Raw genomic sequence first — 16,755 nt, 5'->3', positions numbered from 1 at the left:
TTAAATTAACTATTTTTTTCAAATTAAAATATTTATCATAATAACAATAATTTTATTATTTTTTGTTACGTTTTCAATAATAATAATAATAAAGTAAAGAAATCAATAAAAACATTAAATATATTTTACTGAAAAATAAATAATTACTTGTGAGACTGTATTTTTTTTCTAAATTTATTTTTATTTTAATAGCGTTAAAGAGACTTGTTTTTATCATTTAAAGAATTTTTTATTGCATAAAAATCTTTAATATGATGTTGTTTGGATTGGGATGTGAATTTGGTAGAATGAATTTAAGTTGATTTGTGTGTGAGAATGAAGTTGTTTGGATTAAAGTAGATATGTTGTGATTTAAGTCGAGGTCAGAAAAAAGTATGTGAAAATTTATGTATGATTTGATTAATAAAATTTATTTAATTTTTAATTTTAATAGATTACATTGTATAATTTCATATTTACCTTTCATGATAAATGGAATGCAAATTTAAATTTAAATAAGGAAAATAATGTTAAAATGAAATTGAAATTGTTATTTGAAATTAAAAAATTATAATTGATTATTTGTGTCGTTATTTTTATTGTTATTATATTATTTATTATTTTAATTTTTATTGATTGCAGAAAATTTTTATTATTTTTATAATGAGAAGTATTGTCAAGTTTTATTTGTAATGTTTTCTTTAAATTATGTATGCATAATATATAAAAGAAAAAAGTGGAAAGTCAAAAGATAAATAGAAGTTAATTTTAATAGGTTAAATTACAGAAACAAATAAGTAAACTCAACGAGATAAAATGAATTTTCTGCATATCCCTTTGGTTTAATAGGTAACAAAAATGATAACTCAACCGCAGATCTCGCACTGTCTTTCAAATAAGTTGAACCAAACATAATTCGTTCCTACTATTTGATCCGAGTGAACGGATCCAAACACAAAATAAAGGTGAAGCAAAGAAGAAGAAAATGTGTGCTACATTATATGTTTTACTGTTCGCTTTCTTTGAAATCGGATATTTGTAGAAATAAAAATTAATGAGAAAAACTTAAAAGACTTAAGGTTTATTTTAGGTTGTCGCCATCCCTCCAAATAGAAAAAGAAAACATTGCCAGATTAGCCACGACAATAATTGTTAGCAATTGTACAGTGACACCATAAATACTGGAAGTGTTGTTTAGAAAAAATCTGAATATAATTCCCTAATTATTATTATTATTCTCGCTCACACTTTTAATGTGGCCAACCTTCTGGAAATGTGAAAATGGATTGAACCCCCTAGTAAATTGAGTTTGTCCATCACGAGTTTGGTTGGGTTGGGTTGAAATTTTTTTACAACTTTTAATTCCGGTTTAATTTTTACTCGGTTCATCCGAATTAAACCGTAGTGAGCCGTTATCAACCCACAAATAAATGATCATATAAGTGTTTTTTGTTAAGTTAAACTTTGTATTTGGGTCATGTTAAGTTATTTTTTTAGTCAACACATCAATAATTTATATCTGAATTGTATTTAAGTTTATTTAGATTTTAACTATAATTATAATTTAGTTTTGATTGAAGAATAAAAATAAAAAAATTGTATTTTTTGTATTTAAGTGAGTTCGTGAGTCAATACGTTTAACCCACAAACCCGTGATGGGCCGAACTGGATTATAATTTGTTTGATTCGCTAATAAGTGAATTTGATTGAGCTGGCTCATTAGATGATCAACCCATAATTGGTCAAGCCGAACCGAACCGAATTATCCGTTTTGATAATTTTAATATTAAATTAAATATTATATCTTTAAAATTCAAGCCATTTGTGAAGTAAATCTCAAAAAACAACTAAAAATAATTGTCCACGTCAATTTATTTTTATTGATTTGATAATTATTACAGACAAGTTTTGCACACAAAATTTGCAAATATACTGTATTAAATAAATCTGAAATTTTTTACAAAAATGAGAAAGTTCTTTTTAAATATGTTGCATTAGTGCTAAATAGATTGTCATCAGTATTTATGTAAAATAAGTATTTTTCTAAACTTTTGGGAAAAGTTTACTTGTGAATTTAAGCCGTTATTCGTTTTCTTGAATGATGTCTCTATACAAGGTTATGAAGAACCATATTGTTGTGTCTCTTGTTTCAATTTAAACAATTGTAAATATTAGTAAAAAGATGTTGTATTTTTATCTCGTAGAGTTGCATTTAATAGAGTAGGAAAATTGTTTACCAAATAAGAAAAGTATTGTCTAATTTAACAACATACTTGCATGGAATCTCCAAAGAATTTTTTCCACATCAATGTAGAAGATTTTAAATAATATTATATATATATATATATATATATATATATTAGGTGATAATATTATAATATTATTAAGTTAATATATATATTAAAATTATATTTATTAAAAATAAAGTGAAATATATCATAACAGATAAAAGAATAACCATTTATAAATAAAGAAGAAGAAAAGAAGTAGAGATTTTATAAAAAGTTTGTGAAAATAACGGTTAATTTTTTAAAATTTAATAAATTATTATATTTAAAGGATAAAATTGATATTTTGAAAAGTTGACAAAAAAGGAAATCTTTATATATATATATATATATATATATATATATATATATATATATATATATATATATATATATATATATATATATATATATGAATTTAAATTCTAATAAAAATGATAAAGTTGAGGATAATATTATTATATTACTAGTGATTTTTTAATTGATGCATCTATACTATTATAATGTATTCAAAAATTACAATTTGAAGAGTTGCATTGTATTGATATTTGTTAAATTAATAAAGCATTGTATTGATATTGCTCAAAACGAAGAATGAACTTTCTATCTGGGCTTTGTTTTTCCGCCAAAAATTGAACCAAACATTACAAAAGAAGCACCAGAAGCCCACTTGGGGCCCAATTCTCTTTCTTCTTTCTTACGATCGGTTTTGGCTCTATTTTCGCCTGAGAACCCAAAATCAAAAGCTTTCGCCGCCTTCAAAGTTTCTCCCTGCGTGCACAGTGCGTGAAAAGTGAAAATGCCTGGCGGCGGCGGTGAAGTGGAAGTGAAAAGGGTGTTTATTGGAGCGGGATGCAACAGAATAGTGAACAACGTTTCATGGGGTGCTTCTGGTTTCGTCTCTTTTGGAGCTCACAACGCCGTTGCTATTTTCTGCCCCAAGGTCCTCTTTCTTCCACCCTTTTCTACTTTTATACTCACCTTTTTTCTTAGATTTTATTTTCCTTTCTTTTTATTCATCCTTTTGTTTTTCGCAGAGTGCTCAAATTGTGACTACTCTTCCGGGTCACAAGGCAGTTGTGAATTGCACCCACTGGCTCCCAACTTCCAAGTTTCTATTTAAAGGTGCTCGCTTTCTCCATCTCTCATCAACTCGAAGTCTGCAAGCTCATTTTTTGTATTTTTTTTTCTGGTGAAGTTTAACTTGAATAAAACTATTTGGCATAACGATATAGTGAGTTGTTGTGAAATTACTGGACCAGTTTCAATGTTTAAATTTTTTTAATCAATGTTTGATATCCTTTTCCCCTTTGAAGTGCAGCAAAACAATTGGCGCAGCATTATTTGCTTTCTGGGGATGCAGATGGTGCTATTATTTTGTGGGAACTGTCCCTTGCGGATGGGAAGGTATGTGTTCTTTGATTGTCGTTTTTTCTTCCTCAAGTTTTTTACGAATAAATTATGAGAGAAATTTGTTTGTTGGGAATTTAGATTAATTATAAATTATTGTTTCTTGCGTATTTGTCTTTGAATTGTTTTTAGTGGAGGCAAGTGTTACAACTGCCACAATTGCACAAAAAAGGTGTTACGTGCATTAGTGGAATTATGGTTTCCCAAACTGAGGCAATGTTTGCTTCTACTTCTTCAGATTGCACTGTGTGTGTATGGGAACTTGTATTTCCAATGACTGGTAGCGGTAAGCCGCAGTTCTCAATGATAATAATTCTGTTTAGTACAATGTTAGTCATTTGATAATGATCATTAATTGAGACGTGCTTCATCATTTTAGGTGACTGTAAATTGTCATGCCTGGATTCTTTCTCGATTGGATCTAAATCTATGGTAGCCCTATCATTAGCTGAATTGCCTGGAGATTGTGGGCAAATTGTCCTCGCAATGGGAGGATTGGATAACAAAGTTCATCTTTATTGTGGTGGAAGGACAGGAAAGGTATCTGCATCCACATAATTGTAGATTATTAACATGAACTTTTGGTATCTTGTGTTTTATGTTGGTTTATGTTTAAAATATTAAACTCTTCTTTTACTTATGAACCCAGCTTGTACATGCATGTGAGCTAAAAGGCCATACAGATTGGATCCGGAGTTTGGACTTCTCATTGCCTATAAATGTGAATGGGGAAGCAAACAATATTTTTCTGGTTAGTTCATCTCAGGATAAAGGCATACGAATTTGGAAGATGGCATTACGCAGCTCTATGTTGAATGGAAATGGCATATACAAGAAAGGGGAAATAAGCTTATCATCCTATATAGAAGGTCCTGTACTTTTGGCTGGTTCATCTTCTTTTCAGATATCCTTAGAATCTCTTTTAATTGGACATGAGGATTGGGTATATTCAGTAACGTGGCAACCCCCCTTGGTTTCATCCCTAGAAGGGGATACCTATTATCAACCACAAAGTATCTTATCTGCATCTATGGACAAGACTATGATGATCTGGCAACCTGAAAAGACTTCTGGTGTCTGGATGAATGTTGTCACTGTTGGGGAACTAAGCCACTGTGCTCTGGGTTTCTATGGTGGTCATTGGAGCCCCAATGGAGATTCAATTTTAGCACATGGATATGGTGGATCTTTCCATCTTTGGAGAAATGTTGGTAATGATAATTGGCTGCCACAAAAGGTTCCCTCTGGTCATTTTGCACCTGTTACTGATATTTCCTGGGCTAGATCTGGTGATTATATTATATCTGCCAGTCACGACCAGGTATTTAAAACACATTCGGTCTGCAAAAGTTATAAACTACCGATCACGTCTATTAATTTATCTCATGATTTTCTGTGAGCTTGCTTTTTAGAATTTGTAAACGGCTTGACCCTGTTATCTAATTTGCGTAAGAACATAATTTTGTACTTCAGAAGAAAAAAAAAATGAAATTCAAGCTGCTTGTGCAATTGTTTTAGTTTCGTCAGCTTGTTGTTCAAATAATAACTGAATATTTTTATTGAATTTGAATTGGCTCTGAAACTGCGGCTATATGAAAAATTGCAGACAACTAGAATTTATGCTCCATGGAAAGTTGAGGCTTCTCTCCAAGATGGAGGATTTTGGCATGAAATATCTCGTCCTCAAGTTCATGGTCATGATATAAATTGTTTGGCAGTTATTCATGGGAAGGGTAATCATCGTTTTGTCAGTGGAGCTGATGAAAAAGTTGCCAGAGTATTTGAAGCCCCGTTATCATTTCTTAAGACATTAAATAATGCTACTCTGCAGAAGTCTTGTTCTTCTGATGATATCTTAGGAAATGTTCAGATTTTGGGTGCAAACATGTCAGCTCTTGGACTATCACAGAAACCTATTTATGTTCAAGGTCAGTTATTCTGTTGAAAGTTAAACTTGATGGTGATGTGAAGCATGTCAGGGAATTTAGGCCGTTTTGGAAAAATGTTGGTTTTCTTTCTCGATGTAATCTTTGGTGTTGATTTTTCTAGTTATTACACATGGTTGTAATTACACGGATGGATGTATCCACTGGTTGAGACTAAAAATGAATGCTATTAGGTAAGAGAAAAAAATATAACCATGTAGTTTATTAATCTTAATAATCAGGTAAAATGTGCACCAACCTAAGCTAATTCATAATTCAATGTAATTTACTGGTTAACTTTTTCAATATTTCAATATTAACATGCTTTTAAATACTAGACTCAACCCTAGTATTTACTGCTTGAAATGGGCAGTGGTATGTGTAGAAGTCTCATAATAGCTCAATTGACTCATCTATTCTGTTTAATCTGTTGAACATATAAGCTCTCGGGAAATAGACTTCTAAATTTTCCCTTGTGGCAGTGATGTAAACTTTTTAATCAGAACTATGTAGTTGTTTCTTTCTACTGCCTGGCCTATTGTAGGAAGGCCTCTAATTTAGAAATGTGAATTTTAGATCATTATTCTCTCATAGTAGTCAATAGTGCACTACATCATGATATTGATGGTGCGGAACCCTTGGCCACAATGAGATTCTAATAGAGGAACTGTTTTCAATAGTGAGCAAAAGTAGCAGATTTTGTGAGCTAACAGAATTGCAGCGCTACCATGATGCATGAATCAAAAAATTCATTCATACCCGTGAAACATCATTGTTTGGGTAAAGTATTCAGCAAAATTTTGTCTTTCTTTTTATATTGTGCTTCATACTCTATACGACTAATTTTTTTTATCGTGTTCTGTTTCTTTTTCCTCATTTAGCCCTACACAAAAGATTATCTTGCTATTTTCTTTTTCTTTTTTTTTAAAGAAAACATGTTTTTAGTTCTGTACTGTTGATTGAACTTGTTTTTAAGTCCTGGTATTTTCAAATTGATGAAATCAGTCTTCCTTTCTATCAGGTATCATCTTTGATTTTGACTTTTTTATTATGTTTGCTGTTAGATTGACAGTGATTGTGACCATAAACTGTGATTTTTTTTATTATGATTTTTTGTAGTTTTGGGTTAATTGTTGTTTCGTATGTGCAGTTATAAGTTACTGTTGGTATTATAGTATTTAGAATAATGGTGATCCTGCTATAGCATTTTTAGAGTTAGCCAGTTCAGAACTCTAGTTGAGATTGATGACTATTTTGTGCTTGTTCGTTAGCGCACTGGTCACTTGCCTTCAGTAGACTCTGATTTCTCACAAATTAAAAAATGGTACATTTTTTCTGAACCTGGTTTCAAGATAAACTGACTGAGATAACTGGTCACTCAGAGATTTGAACTGGTATATTGGGTGTAGATTTGCTTTATTAGAGTTAGGAAGATACTGTGTGCTACTTTTAAAACAAATATACATTTTTCCTTGCATGTTGAACTGTTAGTCTTTTGAAAGTTTATAATTTTTAGAGTATTTCTACATCGCAGCTGTGCATGAGATCCCCGAGAGAAGTGGCATCGATGGTATTGACACCCTTGAAACTATTCCGGACGCTGTTCCAACTGTTTTCACCGAACCTCCAATTGAAGATCAACTGGCTTGGCATACACTTTGGCCTGAATCACATAAACTATATGGGCATGGAAATGAACTATTTTCTTTATGCTGCGATCATAGGGGTGAGCTTGTTGCTTCTTCATGTAAGGTATGTAGTGTTATTCATCTAGCTACGAACCTGTATGATTACCATCGTTACACAGAAGATCAAATGCCTACTTATATTGAAATCCTCTGTGCTTGCATATCTCATAACTAGAGGGGTAGACACTCCTTATTGGATTAATCTTCTTCATTAAGTGGGTTTTCCCTACATTGGATATGAATTAACTTCAATCAAGTTGGCTTAGATTGTTCTGCTAGGCAGTCTCAACCTTGTTCCCCTTTCTGCTTTATCACTGAAATTGCTATGTATCATTTGGACATTTGTTCTATGCAATACAGGCTCAGTCTGCTGCTGTGGCAGAGGTATGGCTTTGGCAGGTTGGTTCATGGAAAGCCGTTGGCCGCTTGCAATCCCACAGTTTAACAGTGACACAGATGGAATTCTCACATGACGACAACTTTCTTTTAACTGTCTCAAGGGATCGTCAGTTCTCTGTTTTTTCAATCACAAGAACAGGTACACACATCCTCATTTCTTAGACATAGATTTGCACCATTTTGATATCATCATTTGGTGATTTTCCGTGGTTCACACTTGACATTACTTGAAATGGAATGATAAGTCTCAAATCTGCACAAAACTAATGAAACTGAGCTAACTCTTATCTTGAAGCTAAATATTCACAATCATTTACTGGGACTCTTTCAGAACTGTAACAGTTGCAAGTTTTTGTTTTTAAGATTTCGGATTTAGGGTTTAGTTACTACAACTCAACAGACATCCTAATCACTAACTTGTGGTTACAGGGTCCGGTGAAATCAATTATAGTCTTCTTGCGAGGCAGGAGGGGCACAAGCGGATTATCTGGTCATGTTCATGGAATCCTCATGGTCATGAATTCGCAACAGGCTCACGGGATAAGACGGTGAAAATCTGGGCCGTTGAAAAGGATTCATCCATCCGACAGCTTATGACTTTGCCTCCATTTATGAGTAGTGTGACAGCGTTATCTTGGGTTGGTCTCCATAATCAAAGGGATCACGGACTTCTAGCTGTTGGAATGGAAAATGGGCAAATAGAATTGTGGAATCTATCTTATAACAGAGCAGATGATGGTTGCATAGCAGCACCAGGTTTGGTTGCTGCTCTTGTCGTACGTATAGATCCTTTTATATGCCATGCCTCTGCTGTAAACCGCTTAGCGTGGAAGAAAAATCAGGAAGATCACACGAGTCTTCAACTTGCTTCTTGCGGAGCTGATAATTGTGTAAGAGTGTTTGATGTAACGGTTTAGAATTAGATTATTGTTCCCCCTTCATTTTTGATATATATGTAGATTGATTTTTGATCCTCATACCTATGGCGAAGAAAATTTATAGCTTGCGTTCTTCTTCTCCAGAAATACCTATTAGTGTTACTTCTATTGTCAGGAATTGCATTCGGCTACATAAACAGAGCTCATTAGGTCCATTTTGTAAAATTATTTGGTGTCACGCCATTAAAATAATATTTATCGTATTTTCTTTTTCATTGTCCGAAAAATGAGCCCGTAGTCACTGGGCACGTTACATCATTACCATGTGAATTGCGGGTAATCATACCCTCCAAAAGTGTCTCTAATAACGGTCTTCAGTTTAGCACTTGTCATTGTCTCGCGAAATTAACGTTGAGACCGTGGTGAGAGGGTGAGAACTTTGTAATGAAATGCTTGAAAGTGATTTAAGTGAAAATTAGGACGAAAATGTTGTTTTATGCATAAAATAGTCATAAACGAGCATATGCTTGCCAACCTTCATCGATTAAGAATTGTTCATTGTGTCGATTGTGGATTCAAGCCTAAATGATATGCTAATATTCGAGTGAATATGGGAAGATTATCTCGTTCTTTTATCAAAGGAAGAAAAAGAGATACATGCTAAAAAAAGGAAAGGAAAAGATTTGTAGAATTGCAATCTTTATTCTCTCATATAGTATTACACGGATGTTATGAATTAATAAATGTTCTGTTCATCCTTTCCTTTCCCACTTCCAAACAAAGGCAAAAGCTTCGAATATTCCATTGAGAATATGTAAACGTGTTATGTTCATTATGACAGATATATTGTTCACCCTTTGAAGTAGATGATTCTGATTTAACATCAGTGTCTTTTTAAAAACTGTGGGAGCTCCGAGAAGGCAAGTGTATCTGGTGAATAAAATTGAAGAGAAGTAAAACTTTATGATGATCATGAGTGGGGCCATTGATAGGCAGCTTTTTACTCAGTGCCTTGGACACTCCGACCATCCATTAAAACTTGGGAGGCAGAGAATCAAATTTTAGAAAATGGCTCATTGATGGGATTCAGTTCTTGGAAGCAAAGGGCAAGGGTGATGGTACTAATTAAAACATGGCATTAATTTGGGTGGGGTGTACGTACACACACTATTCTTCCATGCTTTTCTCATAGTCATATGGGTTTCCATGATCAACCCAACTTCCACTTTGGACTAAGGCTCCCTAAAACCTCTGTCGGCAATAATGCACCAATTATGTTCATTGAATCGGTAGCATTCTTCCAAGAAAAACCCAGATTATGGGATGGTGAGGGACACTGACCTACGTTGACATTGGAGAGGTAGGGACCATAAGCCATTTGACAATTGCTAGCTCCGTCATTAATGTGGATGATAATGTTAATAATACATCACAGGTATGCAATAAGTTGTTTGAAGCAGAGTCAGCATCAACCACTAGTCCCAGGATTTTATTATAACTCACGGATCACAACGTTTTAGCGTAGGCAGCTGCATAATCTTGAAAGCGTCTAGTCGGATAATATTGAGATATAACTATATTTGTCGTTGTTTTGACTCATTATTTCTATTTGGTTCGAGCCCCGCAGAATTGTACTCCCAACCATGTACCCAGCCAAATCTTACATACCTGATCCTAACATTTCAACCTCGTACAGTTAAACTATTCTTAAATAAACCACTAACTAGTGCTCAGTGCATATTTGAATACAAGAAAACATAGAATCTTATGTACCTTGCCACTAAAGTCACATGAAATTCAGCAAAATCAACAATATGTAACGTGCACTCTGTTGTGCAGGGGTTATATTAAATCTTAAAATGCACTATACGTTAAAATTTCACATCAATCAAGCACTTTTGCTTATCAGTGTTTGTTATTATACAGTTGAGTCTTGATAAGAAATTGGTCTTGTTACTGTAAGTGCCCGTCTCCTTTTACTAACTAGTATTTGAACTCTGATCCTCCAGTTGTCTCAACAATATAAGAGACTAGCTTCTATGCAGAATTCTTACATAAAATGAAAAATAAGCTATGAATCCAAAACTGGGATAAGTAGAAACATAGTTGTCGCGCGTGATCAATTTTCATTGGACTCACTAACCTCCGTATAAAGTCATACTATGCAGCTTGAAATTATAGTAAAGGATCCACTTGATCATCGAGCATTCCAAGGAGCAGTAATTTTGTAGTTGTGCATTTAAAAGCTGCCGTGTAGTTGTAGATGATAATTCAAGGCGTAGCTTTCATCAAGGAGAATCAAATTCAAACTAAAACTCATACGGACATTATTTTTTGGTCTTGCGCAGCAAAACCTGAAATCAATCATAATAAATATGATTTTCGCGTGTAAAACGGACGAGAGGATTGAAAATACGGCCAGAACAATATGTGGTTTGCCTACTGCACGCACAAGAGCAAACTTGCGGTCCCATAAGAGGCCAAGGGTGGTAAACTGCCAGTCCAAAACTTCAAAATGGCCTTTCCCATTGCACTTGTAAAGACGGATTAATAGTTTATCATGAACACCATGACAACAACAGAGCAAGAAACAAAACCCGCTAATTTATATGACAATCATTTCAGGAATTGATATTTGAACTTCACAATACAATGTTTCAGACTTGACCTTTTACAGTATATCCTTGGACCAATTTCGTTTCCTATATAAATTATAAATTATGACATACAAGAAAGAGTACAAGATGATCACAGTTTCTTATTTTTCTATCAAAATACATACCACAAACAGTTCACCAAACATGACGACAGGAACTGCATATAAAACTTAAAGGGAAACCAAACCCATTTTTTTCAAAATTGTTTCTTTTTTTTTCTTTTTTTTTCAAGTACTGGTTTATAATGGCTGTGAGGTTCTTATCTGCTGCTTCAAACTGTCTGAGGGATGCTGAGCTGAACCTTCCTGCATCATCACAGCAGCAGCAGTCATAGTCTGGTACTGGGAAGGCATTGTGGGTGCCAAGGGTTGAGAGTAGTATATTTGAGCATGAGCAGGATCAGCATAATCAAAACCATAATTCGCCTGGGGAGCAGAATTGGGAGCCATGGACTGAGAAGGATGGTGAATCTGTGAGTAAGTGACATACTGTTGCTGATGCTGGCTTGTAGGAACTTGAACTAGTTGAGGGGTGCCTCCAGTTGCGGCTCTGTAAGCATTCATTTCAGTTTTAGGCATGGGAGCATTTCTCATGGGATTGTATGCAGCAGATTGTGGAACCAGTGTAGCAGGATTTGGTGGAGTTTGTGGGCGGCTAGAAGCAAGATTTCCAGCAGAGTCACCCATATTAGCCTGCTGCACGGGTAGGTTGTAAGTCTGGGGTTGCCTCGCCTGAACATAGTAAAGCTGTGGCTGCTGTGGATGTTGCTGGGAAGGATATACAGGATAATACGCAGAAATTGGAGGGTTATGGTGGATGAAATGTGTGCCATGAATAAACTGTTGCTGCTGTTGTGGCAGCGCCTGCTGGTGCTGCTCGAATTGCTGTTGTGGCAGCTGCTGCGTCTGCTGATGCTGTTCAAATTGCTGTTGTAACAAATATCCAGGGTCCTGTACATGTTGCTGCATCTGGATCCGACCGTGCGGATCAGAAACATTGAGCTTCGGATCCACAGGGTTACTAGGAACCCTTGTAGTCCCAGATTGAATCTGAACTTGTTCTTGATATACAGCAGGTTTCTGACGCGAAATTGCGTTCGCAAGACTACTATCACTGCAGGATCAAAATAAACACCAAAAACCTAATTCAAACAGTGCCAATTGAAATCCATCACCAATAACCAAATCACCTCACTAATCCTACACACTCAAACCCAAGCACTCGACACAACATGCAAATGAAATACTAATGAATCCAATTTCAACATTTTTATTACAATTAGAACAATCCTCAGCCAAAACCAGAGAGAAAATGAAAATTGAGCATACCTTGAAACTGAATCGGGAGAGGGCAAATCAACAACACCACCGCCGCTACCACCAGTTGACTTCTGTTGAAACTGAGGAGCAAGGGTTTGTGTTTGTGACTGCGCTTGCGTCTGTACTTGTGGCTGAGGAGTGGGAGGCTTTCTATACCCAACCAGAACCCCATGATCGGATCTCTCATCATCGGAGACAACCCGGTTGTGATAATCGCCAGCGACAATCGTGGGTGGCCCAATCGGTACACCCACGGCGGCGAGGGTGGCCGGGACTGGCGGAGGAGGTGGCGAAGACAGCAAAACAAATCCCTCATCCTGCTGCTTCTGCCCCACTCCAACCCCCATCTGCGCGAACTGCTCCTCAATCCCCATTACCTTCTGATCCTCCACGACATGAACCCTAATCGGCGGCAAATTGGCCAGCGATGGTGACGACGAAGTGGACCCAAACGATGATGTCGTTTCGAGCATCGGCGAATCGGGAACGGAGTGAACATCCTGCTTCAAATTCTTGCCGTTCCCGAAAGATCCACCCAAAGAAGCGGCTCCACCAACACTAGCACCAGCACCACCATCCCCAACGTCTTTGGAACCGGGTTCGAGGTTGTTCCCGGCAACCTCGTCATCGAGATCGACAAGGCAATTAACAGAAGCAGAGTCGGAAAACCCTCGGTTAGGTACTCCGTTGCCGTTTAGGGCATTCAAGAACCAGTCGTCCGATTTGGTTGAGGTGTCGAGAATTTGGGAGGGAATGGAGTGAGTGGAATCAGGTTTGGTGGGGAAGAGAAAGAGGCGGATGCGGGAGGGTTTGACGACGGAGGTGGCAGCAGCGGCAGTGCGGTCATACTCATCGATCATGTTCTCCAGGTCTTCATCAGTGGTGACGGAGATGAGAGAATCGAGGTCCTCGTTCGGGAGTTGGTACTTCAGCGTAAAGGTCCGTCCGTTCAGGAACGTCTTGGAGAGGCGTGTGGAGAGGTCCGCGAGTGAAGTAGCGCGTTCCGCAACGATGATGCGCGTGTCGCCGCCGACGTAGCAGAGGGACTTATCGTGTGGCCGCGGAACGATATGTCCGCCGTAGCTGCACATCAGACGTAGCTTGGACGACGCCGGCGCAAAGGGCTCGTCCCAGGAGTCGGTGTTGCGGGAGCGCGGTGAGGATTCCACCGAGTCAGGGTAACTGAGGTGTGGCGGCGGAGGTGGCGGCGCAGTCGAGGGTGTTGGCGGTTGCACCTCCATGGTGAGCGTGTGAGAAAAGGAGAGAGAAGGGAGGAAGGAACGCGCTCTTGGGATGTTCTTATAGTAACTTGATGCCTTTGGTTTTTTGTTTTTATTTTTTAATAGAAATATAGTTTTTATTGATTAAATATTTTTTGTTTGTTGGGTTATTGGAAAAAGCGAAGTTGGGGATGGAATACTGTGGGAAAGGGGAAGTGGAAAAAAACACTGTATGATGTGGAGGGAGGATGAAGGTCTGAATTTGCCAGCTGGTTTACTCATTGGACCCAGTTGGGTTCGTTTCTTTCTGCCTCATGCAATCCTACTCACTTTTCCTATCTTTAATTCTCATTTTTAAACATTATCATAATCTTAATCTTTCTTCCATCATTTCTATTTTTCATTTCTTCACTCATTTTTCCAAATTCTGCACAGATCTGTTCTATGTATCAGGATAGGTTTCTTGCTAATGTGGTTAGTATTTCAAATTTCATCATACACGTAACCATTTATTTGTTAAAAAAGCAATACATGCTTAAAAACTAATTTGTATTAAAAAAAATATTAAAGTACAAAAATGTCATTTTAAAGAAACACCATATCTTCTACTCAACTTGTCCTAACTTTCAATTATAAACACTTTACCAATTTCTCAAATTATTTAAATATCCAGTAACATGGTGATAGAAAAACAAGTTTTTTTTTTTTTCATTTAGCCTGTTAATATGCAATTATTCAAGACATGAATCTACTTTAACCAAACTAAAGAACCCAACTTCAAATTGTAAAAAGACAACTTTTTTAAAACCCATAAATAGCATAATAACCAATAATCACAAGGCCAGTGTATCTGTTCTGTTCATGACAAAATAGAATGAAAGGGGTAAATAGGAGAAATAAATGGTAGAATTTTGGATTTTGGGATATTGACATAAAGAGTTAGCATTTTGGGGTAGGATTTATAACTTTTTTTTTATCATAAGTGTCTGTTATGAAACCTCATAGCTTAATCACTCACTCAAACCATAATTAAGGAAAATTGGAAATCAGAGTAAACAAGTGGGGTGGTGGTAACTAGTGACCAAACATGAAAAAAAGTATCAGGCTGACATAACGGAACATGTAAAACCGTTTTATGTTTGACGGATAAGATACGGTTACGGCGTTATAACGCAACTAAGTGGGTTTGACGCGCTGAATTGCTTACCGTATAAGGCGCGTGGGAATAAGGAGGTAAACGGCGGGCATGAGGTTGAGGCTGTAAAGTGAGAACTGACAACTGCCACAGTAACGTTTTCACCTGACGCCCTGACTCGGATTGGGTGTGCTTACAAACTCACTAAGAGAAAAATATACATCATCAACTTTTTTCTTAACAAAAAATTCATAAAAACAGAAGATTTTAATTTTACATACTGTGATAAAAAGAATGAACCGGTATTTCTCTTTTAACCAATTAATTTAGATTTTAATCATAACAATATTACTTTAACTATGAGATAAATCATGGTTATAAATTATATATACATTCAACATGCGAAAGTTTTTCAAAATTAAAAATATTCATGTTTTATATAATAACATTGAACACTTTGGTAAAAACATCCATGTTTTAAATATTTTAACATAGGATAAAATATCACACGTACATAATGTTAAATGATTGGATAATGAAAAAATATGTTAAATGTTTAATTTTGTATATATGTAAAATATTATTTCAATGAATTATGTTGTATAGAAAACATACATGTGAATGATTAACTATGAAATATATATTTATGTGAATTAATGGTCAATGATTAAATGTGGACATGTATTTACCAAAACATTATATTTTTGTGTAGTGATTAAATGCATTTATGATGTCTAAATATATTTTTATTTTATTGATTATTAATCTTGGATAGAGGAATGTATCAAGTGATCATAGTTAGAAGAAGAATTTAAAATTTAACCTCTGATTTAGAATAAAAATGTATCATGTATGTTATAGGAATTGTCTTCTTAATATTCATTGTATCAAAGAGGATGGTGGTATGACGAGTGAAAAATTAATTTAACTTAATACATTTTATCGAATTCATCAAGTGTCTATAGGACAGGATTGAGATGATGTCAGTTTTAATAAGATGTAACGTCATTTCTAACAAAATTCAAACACAAGATCAAGAAGTATTTATTTAACATTCTAATTTAATGACATATTTGCGTTTATTTTATCACTCCTAACAAGATCCAAAAATTCAAAATTGATTGTTTATAATTAATACTTAATGTTCAACTTGTTAAAAAGTTTCACATTATCTTTTAAGAGTTTTGGTATAGACACTTATATATTCATTTGACACTTTAATTAATGCAAATTGGTTTTAAGAATAAATCTAACATAACATGGAATCTTATAAAATTTTGGTTTTATTTCTCATATTTCTCATTTCACATACACATGTAATTGTAATTGCAAATCTATGCCCTTCTTAACTATCTCGAATATTGGAGTGTAATTAATATATCCGTTTGTCACCTTTAACTAATTTCGATTGATTTTAAACTTCATTTTATAAACATGAAGTTAAATACTATTCTATATCCATAAATTTTATTATTTATTTAAAATATTCTTCATATCAAATCCAATTATTATAATAAATGTTGAATTTTGAATTAATTATTTTATTACAAATATTTCATTAGCTAAATATTTTCTTAAGAACCAAATTATATATTCAAATAACATCTTATTATGTAATTTAAATTCGCATTCTATTTCACTTTCTATTAAGAAATTTTGTAGTTTAATCAAAATAATTTTTTTATGATAAAAATCTCGATTAAGTAGAAGTATAAATAATATTTGATTTTTTAAATTTGATACACGGAACGAATATCTTATAGTCACAATCAGTTTATTAAGAAGTATAAAGTTTTATTTTTACTATTTCTATACTTATTTTTTTTACTTAATTTTTAAGAACTTTTTGAACTATACAATTATTCATTTTCTCTTAAT

General features: G+C 34.7%; 2 protein-coding genes across 5 annotated transcripts; one reads left to right on the top strand and one right to left on the bottom strand.

Annotated features, from left to right (window-relative positions):
- The first annotated feature begins 2,959 nt into the window (after positions 1 to 2,959).
- ELP2 (elongator protein 2) lies at positions 2,960 to 8,821 on the top strand. 4 transcript variants are annotated; one of them, XM_028081557.2, is made up of 10 exons: positions 2,960 to 3,189; positions 3,284 to 3,371; positions 3,568 to 3,653; positions 3,789 to 3,942; positions 4,036 to 4,196; positions 4,306 to 4,977; positions 5,263 to 5,584; positions 7,116 to 7,333; positions 7,630 to 7,807; positions 8,098 to 8,821. In XM_028081557.2, exons 1-10 carry the CDS (start codon positions 3,046 to 3,048, stop codon positions 8,583 to 8,585), a joined length of 2,511 nt encoding a protein of 836 aa, XP_027937358.1. In that variant the 5' UTR covers positions 2,960 to 3,045; the 3' UTR covers positions 8,586 to 8,821. The 4 variants fall into 4 exon arrangements, with proteins under 4 accessions (XP_027937358.1, XP_027937360.1, XP_085532306.1 ...); XM_028081559.2 differs by lacking the exon at positions 2,960 to 3,189 and having other exon boundaries at positions 3,282 to 3,371; positions 3,895 to 3,942; XM_085676180.1 differs by lacking the exon at positions 2,960 to 3,189 and having other exon boundaries at positions 3,294 to 3,371; positions 3,563 to 3,653; positions 3,895 to 3,942.
- A 2,329-nt stretch (positions 8,822 to 11,150) lies between these two features.
- On the bottom strand, positions 11,151 to 13,817 carry PDE331 (Octicosapeptide/Phox/Bem1p family protein). Its single transcript, XM_028079557.2, has 2 exons — positions 12,532 to 13,817; positions 11,151 to 12,316 (listed from the first exon to the last, which is right to left on the bottom strand). The coding sequence occupies exons 1-2, from the start codon at positions 13,761 to 13,763 to the stop codon at positions 11,443 to 11,445; spliced, it is 2,106 nt and encodes a 701-aa protein (XP_027935358.1). The 5' UTR covers positions 13,764 to 13,817; the 3' UTR covers positions 11,151 to 11,442.
- Between the last annotated feature and the right edge of the window lie 2,938 nt (positions 13,818 to 16,755).

This window comes from Vigna unguiculata, chromosome 7 (genome assembly GCF_037176805.1).
Source record: "Vigna unguiculata cultivar grain cowpea cultivar isolate G323 ecotype 2 chromosome 7, ASM3717680v1, whole genome shotgun sequence".
NCBI lineage: Eukaryota > Viridiplantae > Streptophyta > Magnoliopsida > Fabales > Fabaceae > Vigna > Vigna unguiculata.
Note: the sequence above shows the minus strand (reverse complement) of the source record. Positions and strands in the feature narration are given on the sequence as shown.

Bases quoted from the DNA above. Each gene is read 5' to 3' on its own strand.
- ELP2 (XM_028081557.2), top strand. From the start codon at position 3,046: ATGCCTGGCGGCGGCGGTGAAGTGGAAGTGAAAAGGGTGTTTATTGGA. The intron at 4,197-4,305 runs GTATCTGCATCC...TTATGAACCCAG, and splicing joins GTGGTGGAAGGACAGGAAAG to CTTGTACATGCATGTGAGCT. The intron at 7,334-7,629 runs GTATGTAGTGTT...TATGCAATACAG, and splicing joins TTGTTGCTTCTTCATGTAAG to GCTCAGTCTGCTGCTGTGGC.
- PDE331 (XM_028079557.2), bottom strand. From the start codon at position 13,763: ATGGAGGTGCAACCGCCAACACCCTCGACTGCGCCGCCACCTCCGCCG. The intron at 12,317-12,531 runs GTATGCTCAATT...TTGATCCTGCAG, and splicing joins TCTCCCGATTCAGTTTCAAG to TGATAGTAGTCTTGCGAACG.